General features: G+C 41.0%; 1 protein-coding gene across 1 annotated transcript in view; it reads left to right on the top strand.

The window, feature by feature from the left end:
• The window catches only part of LOC100758136 (NACHT, LRR and PYD domains-containing protein 1a), a 55,261-nt gene extending 49,288 nt beyond the window's left edge, over positions 1-5,973 (top strand). The window contains exons 11-13 of the mRNA XM_035448127.1: positions 549-690; positions 5,183-5,227; positions 5,681-5,973. Coding sequence (XP_035304018.1) covers positions 549-690; positions 5,183-5,227; positions 5,681-5,973 — 480 coding nt within the window. The remainder of the gene's footprint in view (positions 1-548; positions 691-5,182; positions 5,228-5,680) is intronic.
• The last annotated feature ends 10,848 nt before the right edge of the window (positions 5,974-16,821 follow it).

Below are 16,821 nucleotides of genomic sequence, written 5' to 3'. Positions count from 1 at the left end.
CTCCTACAGGTGTAACCGTTTCAACACTTGATCCCTAGTTAATGCTAATATTTGGGGAGTTGTGGCAAGCCATGAGGGTTATATCCATGCCTTGACCCCCACATCTACTAGCTGATTGCTGATCCTCTGGGATATAACAAGCTGTGCCACAAAATGCTGCCACCAAGAATGGAGCCCCAGCTTCTATATGTTCCTCCTAATGAAACTAAACAACAATATAAACCCTTACTTATGTTGCTTCCTGTCACATTTTTGTCAGAGTCATCAGGAAAGAAACATCATGATGAGAGTCCAAATTGAGTCGATTAACATTCTCAGTATCTTCATTGCTACATTCTTTCTATGTCCTCTTCACAATGTTCCAACCTTCTGAGTAAAGATTGCATTCAAAGGCTGTGGGTTACATCAGTGCAAAAGATACCTGGTGTTTAATGTGGTTTGCAAGAGCAAGAAAGTATGGGGGAGTGGAAATCACTGTTCACATGAGAGGAGAGAGGTTTCTCACAATGCCTCTCTATCCCTCTCTCGTTCCCCCTCTCTCTCTTCAGGAACTGGAGTTGTGCTACAGGAGCCCCGGGGAATGCCAGCTCTTCTCAGAGATTCACGTTGGCCACATGGGTTCAGGGATTAAGCTGCAAATCAGAGACAAGAAGAATAAGAATCTCATATGGGAAGCCTTGTTGAAACCAGGTAAATTTTTTCAAGTCCAGATACTCCAAAGGTTGAAGAAAGGCAATGAGTAGGGAGAGGTGTATTGTCAATAGTTCTTGGTGTCTTGAAATGATTAGTTATGTGGCTTTTACTAGATCCCAAACAGGTGGTTAGAGTTAGAGTGAGAACAAGCTGGGAGAAGAGGAGAAGGAAAATTTGAAGGGAAGGAAAGGGAAGGAAAGGAGAACAGAAGAGGGGGAGGGGCAGGGAAGAGGGGGGAGAGAAGAGAGGAGGGGGAGAAAGAAGAGGCAGGAAGCCCATAAAAGATGCTCCTTATAGGACAGGCCACCTGTGACTCTATGCCTCCGATTGTGCGCTCTCATGTGGTTTCCAATAGTGTTCTCGGGACTCAAGCATGATGAGTGAACAAATTTCTTTCCCACAGTAATAAACTTTGCTTTGTGTCTCTCAGAGCTTAACTAGGGCCATCTGTGTTCCTGTGTGTTTGAACTACCCAGCAAAAAGGAATGAGTTTACCAGTGGATACAGATGGAGTGCATACATCCCTTTCTCCCATAATCTATTATTTGCCAATATTTAAGCAGCATTGTCCCTGTGAGCTGCTTCCCCGTATCTAGCTGACTGATGCGCAGACCCTACTTGTGTGCGTCAGGGACCCTAAGTGCAGGTGCTATGAGACATGTTATGCTTAGAAGAGACCACTTCACAACCTCTTCTCCATATCTTCACAAACCTTCCCAATGTCTTCTGTCCGTACGTTCTTCGAATTTCTCTTCCACAACAATCTTAGAACCTTAAGGTGTGGTGTAAATAACTACTTATAGGGATGAGTACTCAACCATCTCAGGAACCTGCACAGACACAGGTGTCTGCATTCACCTCCATCCACAGCAGCGAGAGGCTTCCTGGATAAGGCTTAAAAGATCCTTTGTCTATGGTATAAACATAGATATGTAGATGGGCATTGACACTATGTCCATTTATCTAAGTAGCAATAGTAGCCTCTCTCAAGGGCCTAAGGCATCCAAAGGCCTGGGTTTGTTTGTATTTTCAGTTTAAAATGCTAGGGGTGGATTCTATTTGTGGGTTGCCTAGAAGTGTAATCAGGGAGCTACTGGTTGCTCCCATCACTCTTGTGCCACTATTGCAGCAATGGGACCATCTTTCCTGGCAATTGATGCCTTTTCTTCTTCAGCAGCCTGCTTAACATCATCTATAAAGCATCACACTATAAAGCATCACAATGAAGTTTCAAACTCAGTTCCAGCTTGATTTCTCTAAACCACATAGTCAACATTTGTAGTGTCTTTGGCAATAAGTTCTTATTCACTAGCTCTGATGTGGAGCCAAGAAAAATGAAATGCACCTGTATTGTCATGGGAACCTCCAGGGCCTCCCTGCCCAATGGTTCCTATGGAGATACCCCAACCTGGAATTCCGTTTTGTTTTTGAAACTCATTACTTCTAAGACCTCCCATTTCAATCCTGATAGGGTGTCTTGTATTCAACTCTTTTATGATTTTTGTATTGGTGTCAATGTGACTTTTAAATACTGTCTTCATTTTCAGTAACCCATCCCATCTGCCCCCCATAGCCTCCATCTCCCACCCCTCTTACTGTTTGACCATTTCTGCTCCAAGTATTCCCTCTCTACCCTCATTTCACCAATAAGCTACTCCCCTCCTTTCCTTCCTAAATCACTGCCCCATTTCTATTTTTCTAGTTTCCAGGGATATACCGACTTCATAGAACTAAAGGCTCCAGAATAGAAACTGCATGTGAGAGATGCTGTGTCTTTCCTTTGGGGTCTGGCTTATCTTCCTATTGTATACTTTACTTTCATAAAGCCATTTACTTCACCCCTGAAAAACTCCAAGGTATATATGAGCCACACTCCATTACTGAATTAACTGTAAAGGGCCATCTAGGATTCTTGCATTTCCCAGATATTGTGAACAGAACTTCAGGAAACATGGCTTTGAAAATGTCTCCATAGTAGAATATGTATTTCTTTAGATATATTACCAGGAGTAGTAAGGTTGGTTTATATGGTAGTTCTACTTCTAGTTCTTAAGAAGCCTCCAGATTGCTTTAGACAGAGGCTGCACTAGTTTGCACTCCCACAGGCAGTGTGTAAGTGTTAGCTATCTCCACATACACTCCAGCATTCATTATCATTTAAATCCTTAATATTGGACATTCTCACGGCATGAGAATGGGAATCATATGTAATTTCAAGCTGTATTGACATAATAGCTAAGTGTTTCCTACCTTTGTGTATTTCCTCCTTTAAGAATCCTGTTGTTATTCCTATGACAAACCTCAAAACTGTGCTGTTTTCTTCTTGTTTATGTTTTCAGTTCCATACATTTTCCTGTTACTAATCTGTCAAATTTTAACTGGGAAGTAGTTTCTTCCATTCTTGGCTGCATCTTCACTCAATTAAGTTTCCTTTGATACTCAGAACTTCTCTTTTAGTGTCTTGAGATCCAATTTATCAATTATTAGATCTAATTCCTAGGCTACCAGAGTCTTAGTCACACAATTGTGACTTGTGCTGCTGTGTTGAAATGCTCTCCCTAATCTTCCTCTACAAGTTTCAGGGTATTAAGGTCTTTGATCATTTAGAGTTGACTTTTTAAAGTGAGAGGTAGGCATATAGTTTAATTCTTCCACACAGTGCTATCTAGTTTTTCATTTGTTTAACAGGCTGTCTTTCCTGTTCTTTGTCAAAGACCAGGTAGCTGTCTATGGTCGTGTGGACTTTTATCTGGGTTGCTATTATATTTTATTGATCTGCACATCTTTTTCTGCCAATACCATACTACTTTTACTATTATGACTATAGCATTGATTTGAAATCAGGTGTGATGAAGCTTTCTACAAAATTGTTTTTGTTCAGAATTACCATGGACATCCTATGTCTCTAGTGGTTCCACATGTATTTCAGCATTTCCCCAACACTATTTGTGAAGACTGTCCCTAACATGTTAACTGGGACTGCATTGAGGGTATAGTGGGCTTTTAAGAATAAGAATACTAATTCTTACAAACAATGAGCCTCAGGAATGTCCTTTCATCTTCTAAGGCCCTCCTTAATTACTTCCATATATATGATTTTTCTTAAAGAGTGTTTCCATTTCTGTGGTTAGGTTTTCTGTCCCAAAATTTTGGATTTTTATTTCTTTATTGGCTATTGTAACTCATCAATATTTTCAAGCTGACATGGACAAGAGAAAACCAAATAGTGACATTTCTTTAATGAAATAAGAGAACAGTCTTAGTTCAATGCTCACAATTCTAAAACCAAGCTCCTCTAATCAGTACATCTGGGGATGCCCAGCTCTTGTCATCTGTCAAATAGTTATTGTCCCTGCTTCTGAGCTGCTAGAAACAGTCTAAATATGTGATAAAATAATAGGCTTTGCTCAGCCTTGGCTTGGGTGAGCCACCGGTGGAGAACTGAGCTGCCCCAACATCAGGCCAGGGTTTGAATCTCACTCCAGCACTTGCTCTTCAGACAATCTTGAAAAAATGACTTAACTCATTTGAGTCTGAGCTTCCTCACCTGTAAACTGAAGATCAGAATGGGTAACTGATAGGATGATTGGAAAGGTTAAATACTGTTAATACAGATCTCATAGTGTGATCCTTAGCTGATGGGAGCAATGTTGATGTTATTCTTTATTAAGCCAACATCTTTGTCATGATTTTTTAAATTCTGTTCTATGGGACTCATTAAGCTCTCCTCCCTCTCCTGTGGAAAAGTATTCAAATACTGGAAGATGATAATCATGCCCCCTCTTGTGTCCCAACTCTTACATCTTGGTTTTAAAATTCATTATACTCAATCACTTTCTTGATGAGATGCTCCAGTTTATCTGCACATCACGATGTGTCAAGATGGAATATCATCCTTCCTTCATACGAATGGAACCAGGGCTTCCAGTACTACAAACTGGGTCCTTGAGATGAATTCCCTAAACTGCTAGAGCACAGTGAATTTGGGGTTTTCTTAAATATTTGGAGCTTATTCATGAGCTGAAATTTATTAACCTCCTTCACTTGAAGCTAAAATTTGCTCATTGTTCATATGCTTAGTCTTGTTTCATCTTGATTCTGCAACAAATCAAGAACATTTGTGGCATGTGAGAGTACAAGGTCAAATGAGAAAAAAAAAAAAAGTTTTCTACCCAGGATCAAATGTCAAATGATATAAGCCAGCATGGGACTTGGTTAATTCTCCATAGAGACTTCAATCTAGGATGAAAATGATGCTGAGATCATATGGGAGAAAGAGCTATTGCTGATTCTTATGTCTTCTCTAGCAATGAGGATACACCTGGTGCCTCAATTCCCTGTGTGAGTAAGGAAATGTTCACCTTCCAGACTATGTTAGAATCTCTGTAGCTCATTTTCAAAATCTCAGGCATGGATGGGAGAGTCACAGAGAGCATTGAGTGTTGGTGACAGGCATCATTACAGTTGCACCATTTCTCTTTTCTTCCAGGTGACCTCAGACCTGCACCATACATGATCGCTGAAGCACTCAAAGGTAACTAACATCTATATGAGGCCAGGCAGGCCAATAGTATTCTGCTGGTAGATCATCTGATCCTTGAGGGAAGGGCAGTGGGAAAGGAGGGAACCTAACTTTGCAGATCTCATCAGGACAGGCAGGAGACATGCATGGCCAGGGCAGAGTTCCTCTCATGCCCCTTGCTGCTTCCCATGGAGACAACAACTCCACACACTTCCAAACTGACCACCCAACCATGAACCCTTCTTCCTGGTTTGGTAGAGTGTCAGACAAATAACAGGCCTCAGGAAAGGCACAGAATTATTTTCAAATGACTCTCCAGAGCCAGGGTTGCAGATGAAGTTCCTGAAAATAAAATAAATAAATAAATAAATGAATAAATAAATAAATAAAACAAGAAGTGGGCAGTCAGTGTGAGAGCCCATGGAATTGCCTTGCTTTGCTCAGTGCCAGTGTCTTCACCCCTAGATGCTGCTGCCAGGATACATTTTGTGGACAACCATCGGGAGCAGTTGGTAGCCCGAGTGACATCAGTGGACCCTCTTTTGGACAGGCTGTATAATCTGGTGTTGAGTGAAGAGGAGTATGAGGCAGTGCGGGCTGAGGCCACCAACCAAGGCAAGATGCGGAAACTCTTCAGCCTCAGCAGGTCCTGGGACTGGGACAGCAAAGACCAAGTCTACCAAGCTCTGAAGGAAACCCATCCTCACCTGATTATGGACCTCTATGAGAAGTCAGGAGGTGTCCCTGTAAGATCCTGATGTCATAGTGGCTGAGGGGTGAGCACTCAAATATTCCTGGCTCTGCCTGACTTTCCTTTGTCCCTAAATTTCTCTACCTATAACCCACCAGCCATCTGAGTTGCTTTTCTAATAGCACTGTTTAGGGGACACCTCTTAGGGACCCAGATTTCTCCCCTAGCCTTACCCAGCCAGATTTTAGGTGAGATGAGCATCTCAATAAACTTTCAGTGGAGCCAGCAAGTTTATTCAGGCCTTGTCCAACCTTTACTTATGGCCTGAGTGGCCCAGCTTATGCCCACGTGATCCACCATGGTACAAGCAGGACTGGGGAGAATGGAATGGAGATAACAAGAAAATACTTTCCCTGGGAACTGATTATCTTATGAATAGGAAAGGAAAGGAGCTTCTCAAACTTTTCTACCCTCTGTGTGGGTTTTCTTTGTTGATTCTAATTATACTTTCAGGTCTTAAACAGTTTTATTCATTTTCTTACCTTTGTGGTTTTTTTGGATTTTTAAAAGTGATTTATTTGTTCATTTCTTCACACCATTTGTGTTTTCCTGTATTTCTTTAAGGGATTTATTAATTTCCTCTTTGAGGATGCCCATTATTTTTATACAGGATTTTTATTGTGCTTTAACTCTGTTGAAATATTCGGGGCCTACTCTGGTAGGATAGCGGGGCTCTCTCTAGTGGAGACATATTTACCTGGCTGTTATTGATTGTGTTTTTTTTTTTTTTTTTTGAGACAGGGTTTCTCTGTGTAGCTTTGGAGCCTATCCTGGCACTTGCTCTGGAGACCAGGCTGGCCTCAAACTCACAGGGATCCACCTGCCTCTGTGCCACCCATGTGCTGGGATTAAAGGCGTGAGACACCAATGCTCGGCTTATTGATTGTGTTTTTATGGTGGCATCTAATCATCCACAACTGGAATGATTATAAGCCTAGTTGTATAGGCAAAAGATAACCGTACACGGGACATGGGTATTGTTGGTTAACTCTATTGAGGGGAAATCACATACATGAGAAACTGATAGCCCAGGTTAGCGCTCCAAGGATCCAGTCTCAGCAGCTCTCCAAGACCCAACCAGAACCCAAAGAGAGGAGGAGCACCCCTCTCCTCAGGCCTTTATCCCACCAGCCCAGTATGCACCAGCAGCCACGCCAAAATGGGTGTGGTTACTGAGACAGGTACATAGAGATCTTTCCCTACATAGGTACTGTTGTCTGGATTTGTTTTTGTTTTGGTATGTGTTTTGCTCCTTGGTTTCTGTGTCTTCTCTAGATTTTGCCAGACTGTGATGGCTGTTTGTTGCCTGGTAGGAAATTTTATGGCCCTGATATGGTTTGGCCAATGGCACTTCCCAGTAAAATTTATTTCTGATCAATGGGAGCTGACACTTAGGAATGTAGATAGGCTGATAATCTGAGGGAGTTCACAGAAGGGAGGAGATCAGAGTATTCAACAGGATCTGCTAATTTAGTTTCCTTGAAACGAAGGGAGGGACAGAGAAAAAAGGTCACCCCAGAAGGTCTGCTCTAGCACTGGGGGTGAAACTGATGAACTGGATCTAGGAGAACTGAAGGCCACTACAAAGAACAGAGGAAAAAGGAAAATCTATAGACAGGCAACCTGCTTCCCTGGCAGAATTAGCCTGTGTGATATCGTGGGGTGCCTATTGGAATTGGGGGGCTGGGATAAAGCAACAAGTGGGGAAAGGAGACTTGGGGCTGGGGTCTGTGGGATCCACAGGAGATGTAGGCAGAGGGGGATGGAAGCCTGCAGCAGGTCTTCTGTTGCAGAGACAGGGATGAGACTAGGAAATTGGGTTTGAAGGAGAGGAGGGAGTGTTGAAGGTCTTCAGTTAGCTTTCCTGTTTCCCTGGCTGCTCAGCTGGTGTGTTCACAGGGAATGAATGCCTGCTGGTTAAGGCTGGGAGACTGGGATGAGGTGGTGGGAAGAAGGTTGGAGGGGAGGATCTTTGAGATATGAAGGCAATGGGATCAGAGGGGAAATGGAGACCACAGCCAGTGCTCTGCTAAAGACTTGGGGATGAGGCTGGAGTACTGGGACCCAGGGAGAAGGGAAGTCGATCTGCAGTCAGTCTAGCACAAAGGAATATGCTTTCTTCTCTACACCTCATGGAATTTTTCCAATAGTAACCATGACACTCAGACACAAAGTAAGTCTCTACAGATACAAGAAAATTGTCGTAACTCCACCCCATCCTATCAGACCACCATGGATTAAATCTGGATAACAACAACAATAGAAAGTTTACTAATTCATGGAAACTGAACAACTCTTTTCTGAATAAAAAAATGGGTCAACACAGAAATAAATTAAAGACTTTCTAGAACTCAATGAAAATGAATATGAATACACAATATACCCAAACATAGGGAACCCAATGAAATCAGTTCCAAGAGGCAAGTTCATAATGCTAAGTGCCTACATAAAAAATAAATGAGACATCTAATACTAGCAACTTCACAACTCACCCTAAAGCTCTAGAATAGAAAAAAAACATAATCATACTCAAGAGGAGTAAGTGGCAAAAAATAATCAAACTCATGGCTGAAATGAATAAAATAGAAACAAAGATAAAGATACAAAGAATCAATGAAACAAAGAGTTGGTTCTTTAAGAAACCAACAAGATTGACAAACCCTTATGCCAAATAGCTACAAAGCTGAAAGATTGGATATCCAAATTAATAAACTCAAAAATGAAAAGGACATTACAATAGACAAGACCAAGGAAATCTAGAGAATCATAATGACATACTTCATTCAAGGAAGATTTAATACCATACAACTCAAATTATTCCCCAATTCATTTTATTAGGCCACAGTTACCATGATACCTAAACTACAAAAAGACCCAACAAAGGAGGAGAATTACAAACCAATTTCCCTTATGAACATAGATGCAAAATTACATTTAAAATACTTGCAAATTAAATCCAAGAACACAACAAAAAATTTATCAGTTATGATCAAGTAGGTTTCATTCAAGTGTTGCAGGGATTGTCCAATATATGAAAATAAATAACAGCAATTCACCATATAAACAAACTAAAATTTAAAAAACATATGGTCATCTCATTATAGCAGAAAAGGCCTCTGGCAAAATCCAATACCCCTTCATGAAAAAATTTATGGAGACATTAGGGATACAAAGAACATACCCAATCATAACAAAGGCAGTTTACAGTAAGCCCACAACCAACATCAGCTGCTGAGAGCTGCCATGGGAGTATACAGCAGGTGACAATTAGTTTTCAGCAGATCGACCCATATGAGGCAAAATTCCCTTGTGGGGAGCCCACCTGGCAAGGAAGTGGGGAACCAGTTGCTCCTGTCTGTAATTTCTCTCATGAGTCACTTTATTACTTCCCTAAGAATTTCATTTCTTCCTTACTAACATCTCTGGGTGTCTTCCCACTGCTTGTGTGTTTATCTTGTGAAAATATTACATCAGTTGGTCACAAATATAGCTGTGGATACTAAGAAGGATAATTTCTACTATCTGTATAATTTGTAAGAATAGAAATAATATTAGGATATTTTACATTACTCACACAGACATGAGAGTCTCAGTCACAAAGACAGACTTAGACCCAGACAGCTAACTTTAGACTTCAGAGAAAATTCAAAACAAGATGGTTGGCCCTGGAGACAAATACATGAGGTCATTTTCCCAGATGTGTAAAGGGAGATTTTCTCATCTAGTCTGGTGTGGTGATATATTATTTATGATTTATTAAGGCTTGCCTGAGGATTCAGAAAGCAAAATCAGCTACAAGCTATAGAGGTCAGGAGGTGTTGGCACACACCTTTAATCCCAGTACTCAAGAGATAAAGGCAGACAGATCTCTGTTAGTTCAAGGCCATCCAAGGATACAGTCTAAAAGAGAAACAATGTCTCGAAAAATCTGTAGGGAGAAACCCTATTGAAGAGGTATAGGTTTTCAAATTATGACCTGATGATTCTCTGGATTTCCCCAGTGTCTGTTGTTATGTCCCTTTTTCATTTCCGATTTTGTTAATTTGCATGTTCTCTCTCTGCCTGTTGGTTAGGTTGGCTAAAGTTTTGTCTGTCTTGTTGATATTCCTAAAGAACCAACTTTTTGTTTCTTGATTCTTTATATTGTTTTCTTTGTTTCTACTTTATTGATTTCAGCTCTCAATTTGATTATTTCCTGGAATTGACTCCTCCTGGGTGAGTTTGCTTCTTTTTGTTCTAGAGCTTTCAGGTGTTCTGTTTATTCTCTAGTGTGGCTATTCTCCAGTTTCTTCATGTGGGCACTTAGTGCTATGAACTTTCCTCTTAGAACTGCTTTCAGTGTGTTCCATAGGTTTGGGTATGTTATACCTTCATTTTCATTGAATTCTAAGTAGTCTTTGGTTTCTTTCTTTCTTTCTTCCTTTACCCAGGAGTGATGCAATTGAGCATTGTTCCATTTCCATGAGTTTGTGGGGTTTCTGCAATTTGTGTTGTTGTTGAATTCTAATTTTAAGCCATGGTGGTCCGATAAGATACAGGGGGTTATTCCAATTTTTTTTGCATCTGTTTTGGTTTGCTTTATTGCTGAGTATGTGGTCCATTTTAGAGAAGGTTCCATGTGGTGCTGATAAGAAGGTATATTCTTTTGTGTTTGGGTGGAATGGTCTATAGATCTCTGTTAAAACCAATTGGGTCATAACTTCTGTATTTCTTTTGTTTCTTTTTTTTAAGTTTCTGTCTGGTAGTCCTGTCCAATGGTGAGAGTGGGGTGTTGAAGTCTCCCACTATAAATTTTATAAACTAACCCATTTCTATTAATCTGCATATCATCCTGTGACCTTGGCTTACTGGTGATGCCATGTCATCTTGACCCTAGGAACTCTATGGTATCTTTTCAATCCCCATCTACTACCTCTCTCTATCCTTGTTCAGATTTCCCTCTAGCTTTACACTGTTAAGCCACTAGCTGAAACAGCTTTATTCATCAACCAATAAGAGAAACACAGACCCACAGCATACAGAAGGACCCCCAACATTGAAGGTGCTGTTTAATGCTCATTCAAAGTCAGATATGAAGCAACTTTACACATAACTCCATGCAGCAATGGACCTTTCTGCAGGTACTTCCCAACCTCAAGGTCCAGCCAATTGTTTACTGTCTAGGAACCCCCATCAAATTTGAGCTATGTGCAAGGCCTTGGCAAGTCATTATGGACAGTCCTAGCCCAAGAGAAACTATGTAATTAGGTCAGGCCCTAAAAATTTAACATATAATTGTCCAGAATTTTGTCTGTGGGAGAAGCATAGGGCAATGATGTAGGGAAGCAGAGAGCAGAGATAGCAGAGTAGGAGTGTTGAGGCTGAGGCAGCAGAGCAGGAGTAGAGGTGTTGAGAGAAGGCTGCAGTGGGAGAGAGAACTGTGAGAGATAAAGAAAAAAAGTATGAGAAAAGTGTGAGAGAATGAATGAATGAGAGTGAGTGAATGAAGAATGAATGAATGATACAGAAATATGTGTGTGAGTGTGAGACAGAGAGCTATGTGAAGGAGCGGCTGCTACATAGACACGCTGTGCCCAGGAATTGTGTAAAGTGACAGATGATGAGAGGATAGTGAATGAGATATATAGCTGTGGCTGTGTGGAGGTGAGGAGAATGAAGTGGTGGAGAAAAGAGATGTAGAAGACAAATGTGTGTAAAAGAAGGATGTGTAGCCATGTGAAAAGAGATGGAACTGAATATGGAAATATGTAACTGAGTAACTGAGCAGGAGAGAGATGTGTGTATGCAAGAGAGATTGTCAAGAAAAGTTGAAGTAAAGAGGAGGTTACCATCAGCAAAGTGTGTGTATGTTCCTTTTTTCTTGGGTTGCCAGATGAAAGCATGTGTTTCCTTATTTACCCCTCAGATAGAAAATTCTAGCACCTGCCACATTCATGGATTTTCTTATTTACCCTGGTGCTGACTGGGGGCTGGCCCTCCCAAAGTCAGTAACAATCAACTTAAATGGAGAGAAATTCAAAGCAATTACATTAAAATTAAGAAAAGGACGAAACTATCCTCTCCATACTTAGTCAATGTGAAGTCTTAGCTTGAGCAATTAGACAACTGAATGATATCAAGGGGATATAAATTGGAAAGAAAAAAATGCAAAATACCTTTATTTGCACTGGCTATGATAGTATACATAAATGACCCAAACAATTACACCAGGTATCTAATACAGCTGATAAACACTGTCATCAATGTAGGTATATACAAACTTAACTCACAAAAATCAGTAACCCTCTTATATGCTAATGACAAATGCACTGAGAAACAAATCAGGGAAACAAGACCTTAGCCTCAAATAATATAAAATATCTTGAGGTAACTTTCCTCAAACAAGGGGAAGATATGTATGATAAAATCTTCAAGTCTTTGCAGAAAGAAATTGAAGAAGATATCAGAAGATGGAAAGATCTCCCATGTCTATAGATTGGTAGGATTAACATAATAAAAATGTTATCCTACCAAAATCAATCCACACCAAAATTCCAACATAATTTGTTACAGACATGAAAGGACAATTCTCAACTTGGAAATGCAAAAAAAATCCAAGATAGTTAAAATAATCCTGAACAATAAAAGAATTACTTTGAGGTCTGGCCATTCTAGATTTCAGGTTGTACTAGAGAGCTACAGTAATAAAACCAGCATGGTATTGTCATAAAAGCAGACAAGTTAATAATTGGAATCAAATTAAAGACTGAAACATAAATCCACCCACATACGAACATCTAATTTCTTTACACACTGAAAAATGACAGCATCATCACCAAATGATGCTTGTCAAACTGGATGTCTACATGGAGAAGAATGCTAAAATATACATGCTTATCACTCTGCACAAAATTCAAGTCTAAAGAGATCAAAGACCTCAACATTAAACCAGATACACTTAATCTGATAGAAAAGAAAATGGAGAATAACCTTGAACACATTGGAATAGGAGACAACTTTCTGAACAGAATACCAATAGAGCAGACACTAAGATCAGCAATTAATAGATGGGACCTCAAGAAATTGAAAATCTTCTGTAAGGCAAAGGATACTGTCAATCAGACAAAGTGACAACCTACAGAATGAAAAGAAATTTTTACCAATGACACATCTTATAGAAGACTTATATACAAAATGTATAAAGAACTCAAGAAAGTAGATATAAAAAATCAATTAGTCAAATTAAAAACTGGGCTACAGTAGAGATTAGTGCCTTAACATGGTGGAAAGCATGGAGTCCTGCCCAAGGTATCATGCAGGCCCTTGACAGATGAGGAAATATGGAATGGAGAAATGGAAGAGAAAGATAGGCAGAGTGGTCCAGGCACTGTGGAGAGAAGTGGCATTGAAGATGGTAAGGCAGTTAAGAACAGGCTGATGTGAATGGCCTAAGGCCATGTAATGTCCAGGCCCTGATGCTGCTGAGGGACATGACGAGGTCCATGGCCATGACTCAGCCAGGATCTGTGTTGATGTCCTTGGCCCATGTTACCACCAAAGGCAGTGAAGAAGCCTGTGGTCTGAGCTGCCACCTCTGGCCATGTTAATGCCTGAGGACATTGGGCCACCAAGACCATACTGATCTGAGTGGCCTGCAATGCCATCCAAGGCCGTAGTGTCCTCTGGGCAGAGCTGAGGCCAAGGGTCTTGTCTGTGTCTCTGTTGCATCCACAGCCAGGGTCTGTGATGGGGAATATACTGTGTATGTTTATCTTATTGATTGTTAAATAAAATATGAGACAGCAAGTAGACGGGACTAGGAGTCAAAGAGGATTCTGGGAAATGTAGTTGAGAAGTGCTGATCTAGGCAGGAAGTGACATAGCAAGGAGACTCATATTTAAGCGAAGGAGAAACAGGAAGGGGCCCCTTTTTCCCGTTCGCCTCCTCCAGCAGCAAGATGTGAGCCACCAGCAAGGAGGGACACCAATAAGGTGTCCGATAAGATAAGTTTTATAAAATATATAGATTTATGATAGTTAAGAATGAGTTAGCAGATGAGAAGTCCTAGTCATTGGCCAAGCAGCTTTGAACCTAATACAAGTTTCTGTGTATTCATTTGGGCCTAACTCGGGCAGGCAGCTGGCATAAGCTCACACGTGGCGGTGGGGCTCAGGCGGCTTTTGGCGGAAAGATTTATCGTAACAGGTCTGTGTTGATGTCCATGTCCCATCTTATCACTGTGGACCATATGGATGCCCAAGGTCTGCTCTGCCACCTGAATTTTGTGCTGGTCTGAAATGGTGCTCAGTTGGTCCCACCCTTAGCTAGTTCTGGAAGAAGTGGCCTCACCCGTCTCCAGCCACCCCAGAAGTAGAGCTGGCTCCATTCCGAAATGGCCCTGAGAGACCTGGATTAACCCCTTGCCACCCCTAGGAAAGCTGGCCCTGGCTCTAATGGCACCTTGATGGCTTACTTGCAGGAGAGCTGGCCCTGTTGGTCTGAACACAGGAGAACTAGCCTCACCCATCAATGGCCCTGAAAGAGCTGGGTCTTAACTGCAGTCACAGAAGGAGAGAGCTGGCTCCAGGTGGTGTGGGCTCCAAAGAACTGACCCTTATAGCAAGGGTACAGGAAAGCTAGCTCCACACCTCCCTGGAAACCATGGCATCTTACCAAAAGATATATAACTCTAACAAAACATGAAAACATATTTTTAAATTAATGAGATAGATGTAGTTGGTTATTTTGGGATAAGGAAATCTTCAGTGTCTCTCAGAGTTGAGATATTTTGTATCCATTATGCTTTACACAGATGTGCAGTGCACATTCAAGAAGCTGGTAGAAATTCTGTCCTAATCCCAAGCCAAAATTCACTTGGCAGCTCTTTATGTAACTCAAGTCAGCATATCAAAATACAAACTATAAAACCAAATGTTCTCACATAATACAATGCAAAGACATGCTAATTTGATGCTTCCATGCTAAAGAATATCAATAGTAAAATATTTAAATTTTTGTAAACCAAAATGAAGCTATCATGTTTCTATAAAAGCAACAGATCTTGTATATACAGGGAAAATGCTATAATCACAGCAAACAATAGCCTATACTCTGAGCCAAGGTATTTCAGTAGCATCATAGGGGTTGTGGGGTGTGCCAACTCATGCAGCACAAAGTATTTAGGCTGTGTGCTCAGAATCACAGATGTGAGGAAGTCACCTGATGCAACATGTTACACACTGTAGAAACACCCCAGATTCAGTGCACATTTGAATTAAGTGTGGTCATTGCATATTACAAATTTTGCAACTGCTACAGTTACATCATTTCATATAGAAATTGTATTCACAGCTTAAGAAACTAATGTACACTGTGGCAGTGGTGACACATGCCTTTAATCCAGTACTCAAGAAGTACGGGTAGGTGGATCTCTGTGAGTTCAAGACCAGCTTGGACTATAAATGAGTTCTAGGACAGCCAAGACTGTTACACAGAGAAGTCCTGTCTCAAAAAACAAAAAGAAGAAGAAGAAGGAGGAGGAGGAGGAGGAGGAAGAGGAAGAGACAGAGACAGAGACAGACACAGAGCTGGATGCCTGGATGGTCACACTAAGGTTCTCCAAAATGTTGGGGATCCATCTTCAGCATATAGGAATATCATATCTGATAGACTTTTCTGTAAAGAAGGATATTCTGAAGAACTGTCCTGCCTTGTCTTGGCAAGGTTTGCAGTCACTCTTTCTGGTATCCTGTTTGTCCAATTTGGACAGCATACTTTCAGCAGTTGAGACAAAGGCACTTTTTTGCCCAGTGTCTTACCTTTGCCAAACAGAAAGTAAACTCTATGTGGGTTTCTTTGATACCCATTATCTTCTTGTAGTTTCTTTGATACTCATCATCTTTTCTGAAGTGGATTGGTGCCACCAGGAGCAGACATGTGTCATTATCATAAAAAACTATGTTATTAAAACATTTTAAATGCCATATTCTGTAGATCTCTGAAGTGTTTGAAGATGACCTCTTTCTAAAATATATCTGTTTGACCTTGAAAACATATCTAATGAGACTACAAGTCCAATTGTAATAATTGACTAATTACTAACGTACATTCCTTTATTATCCTATATAGTTGATAAAAATAACTTTCAAGGACTAAAAATTTGCATTACATTGTTAAATGAGCTGTATAGGCACAATACCTTGAACAAGATTAGAAATGTATGGACAGGAGAGTCATCTCAGGCAAGCAACCTGCCAGACCCAGTTCGGTGGCGGCGGGTTTCGAACAACGAACACCCAGAGGCAGCCCAGCCTCCTTCTGCCGGCCCAGGTAGGCCAGGAACTGTTTCCAGTTCTGGTACGTCGTCACTGCTCAGAGCCATCTGACACAAGTGACCATATGGAGTTCGGCAGCGGGATCAAACACCCCGAGGCCTAGTGACAGCTCTGCCTCCAACTAGGCATGCCTGGACATTGCCGACACCCTGGTAACAGTGACACCTCCATCCAAGAGAATTGAACCGACATCAGAGTATTGGATCTGTTTGCATCTACCAGAAGGGAACTGTGGTACCACACCCACCAGGAGAACAAGAAACACTTGCTACAGCCACCAGAAGAAAGGATGAGAAAAGGACAAGGTAAAAGCATATCCAACAGCAGAAAACCCAAAATGACACCACCGGAGACTAGGAACCATACACCAGTAAGAACTCAACATCACGATGCAGATGAACCAGAAGAGAATGACCTTAAAAACATCTTCAGGAAAATGATAGAGGACCTCGAAGAGGACATGAGAAAATCCCTTAAAAAATTGAAGACAAAACAAACCAAAAAATTCCAGAAACAGTTCAAGACCTAAAAAGCGAAATAG

This window comes from Cricetulus griseus, chromosome 7 (assembly GCF_003668045.3).
Source record: "Cricetulus griseus strain 17A/GY chromosome 7, alternate assembly CriGri-PICRH-1.0, whole genome shotgun sequence".
NCBI classification, from domain to species: domain Eukaryota; kingdom Metazoa; phylum Chordata; class Mammalia; order Rodentia; family Cricetidae; genus Cricetulus; species Cricetulus griseus.
Note: the sequence above shows the minus strand (reverse complement) of the source record. Positions and strands in the feature narration are given on the sequence as shown.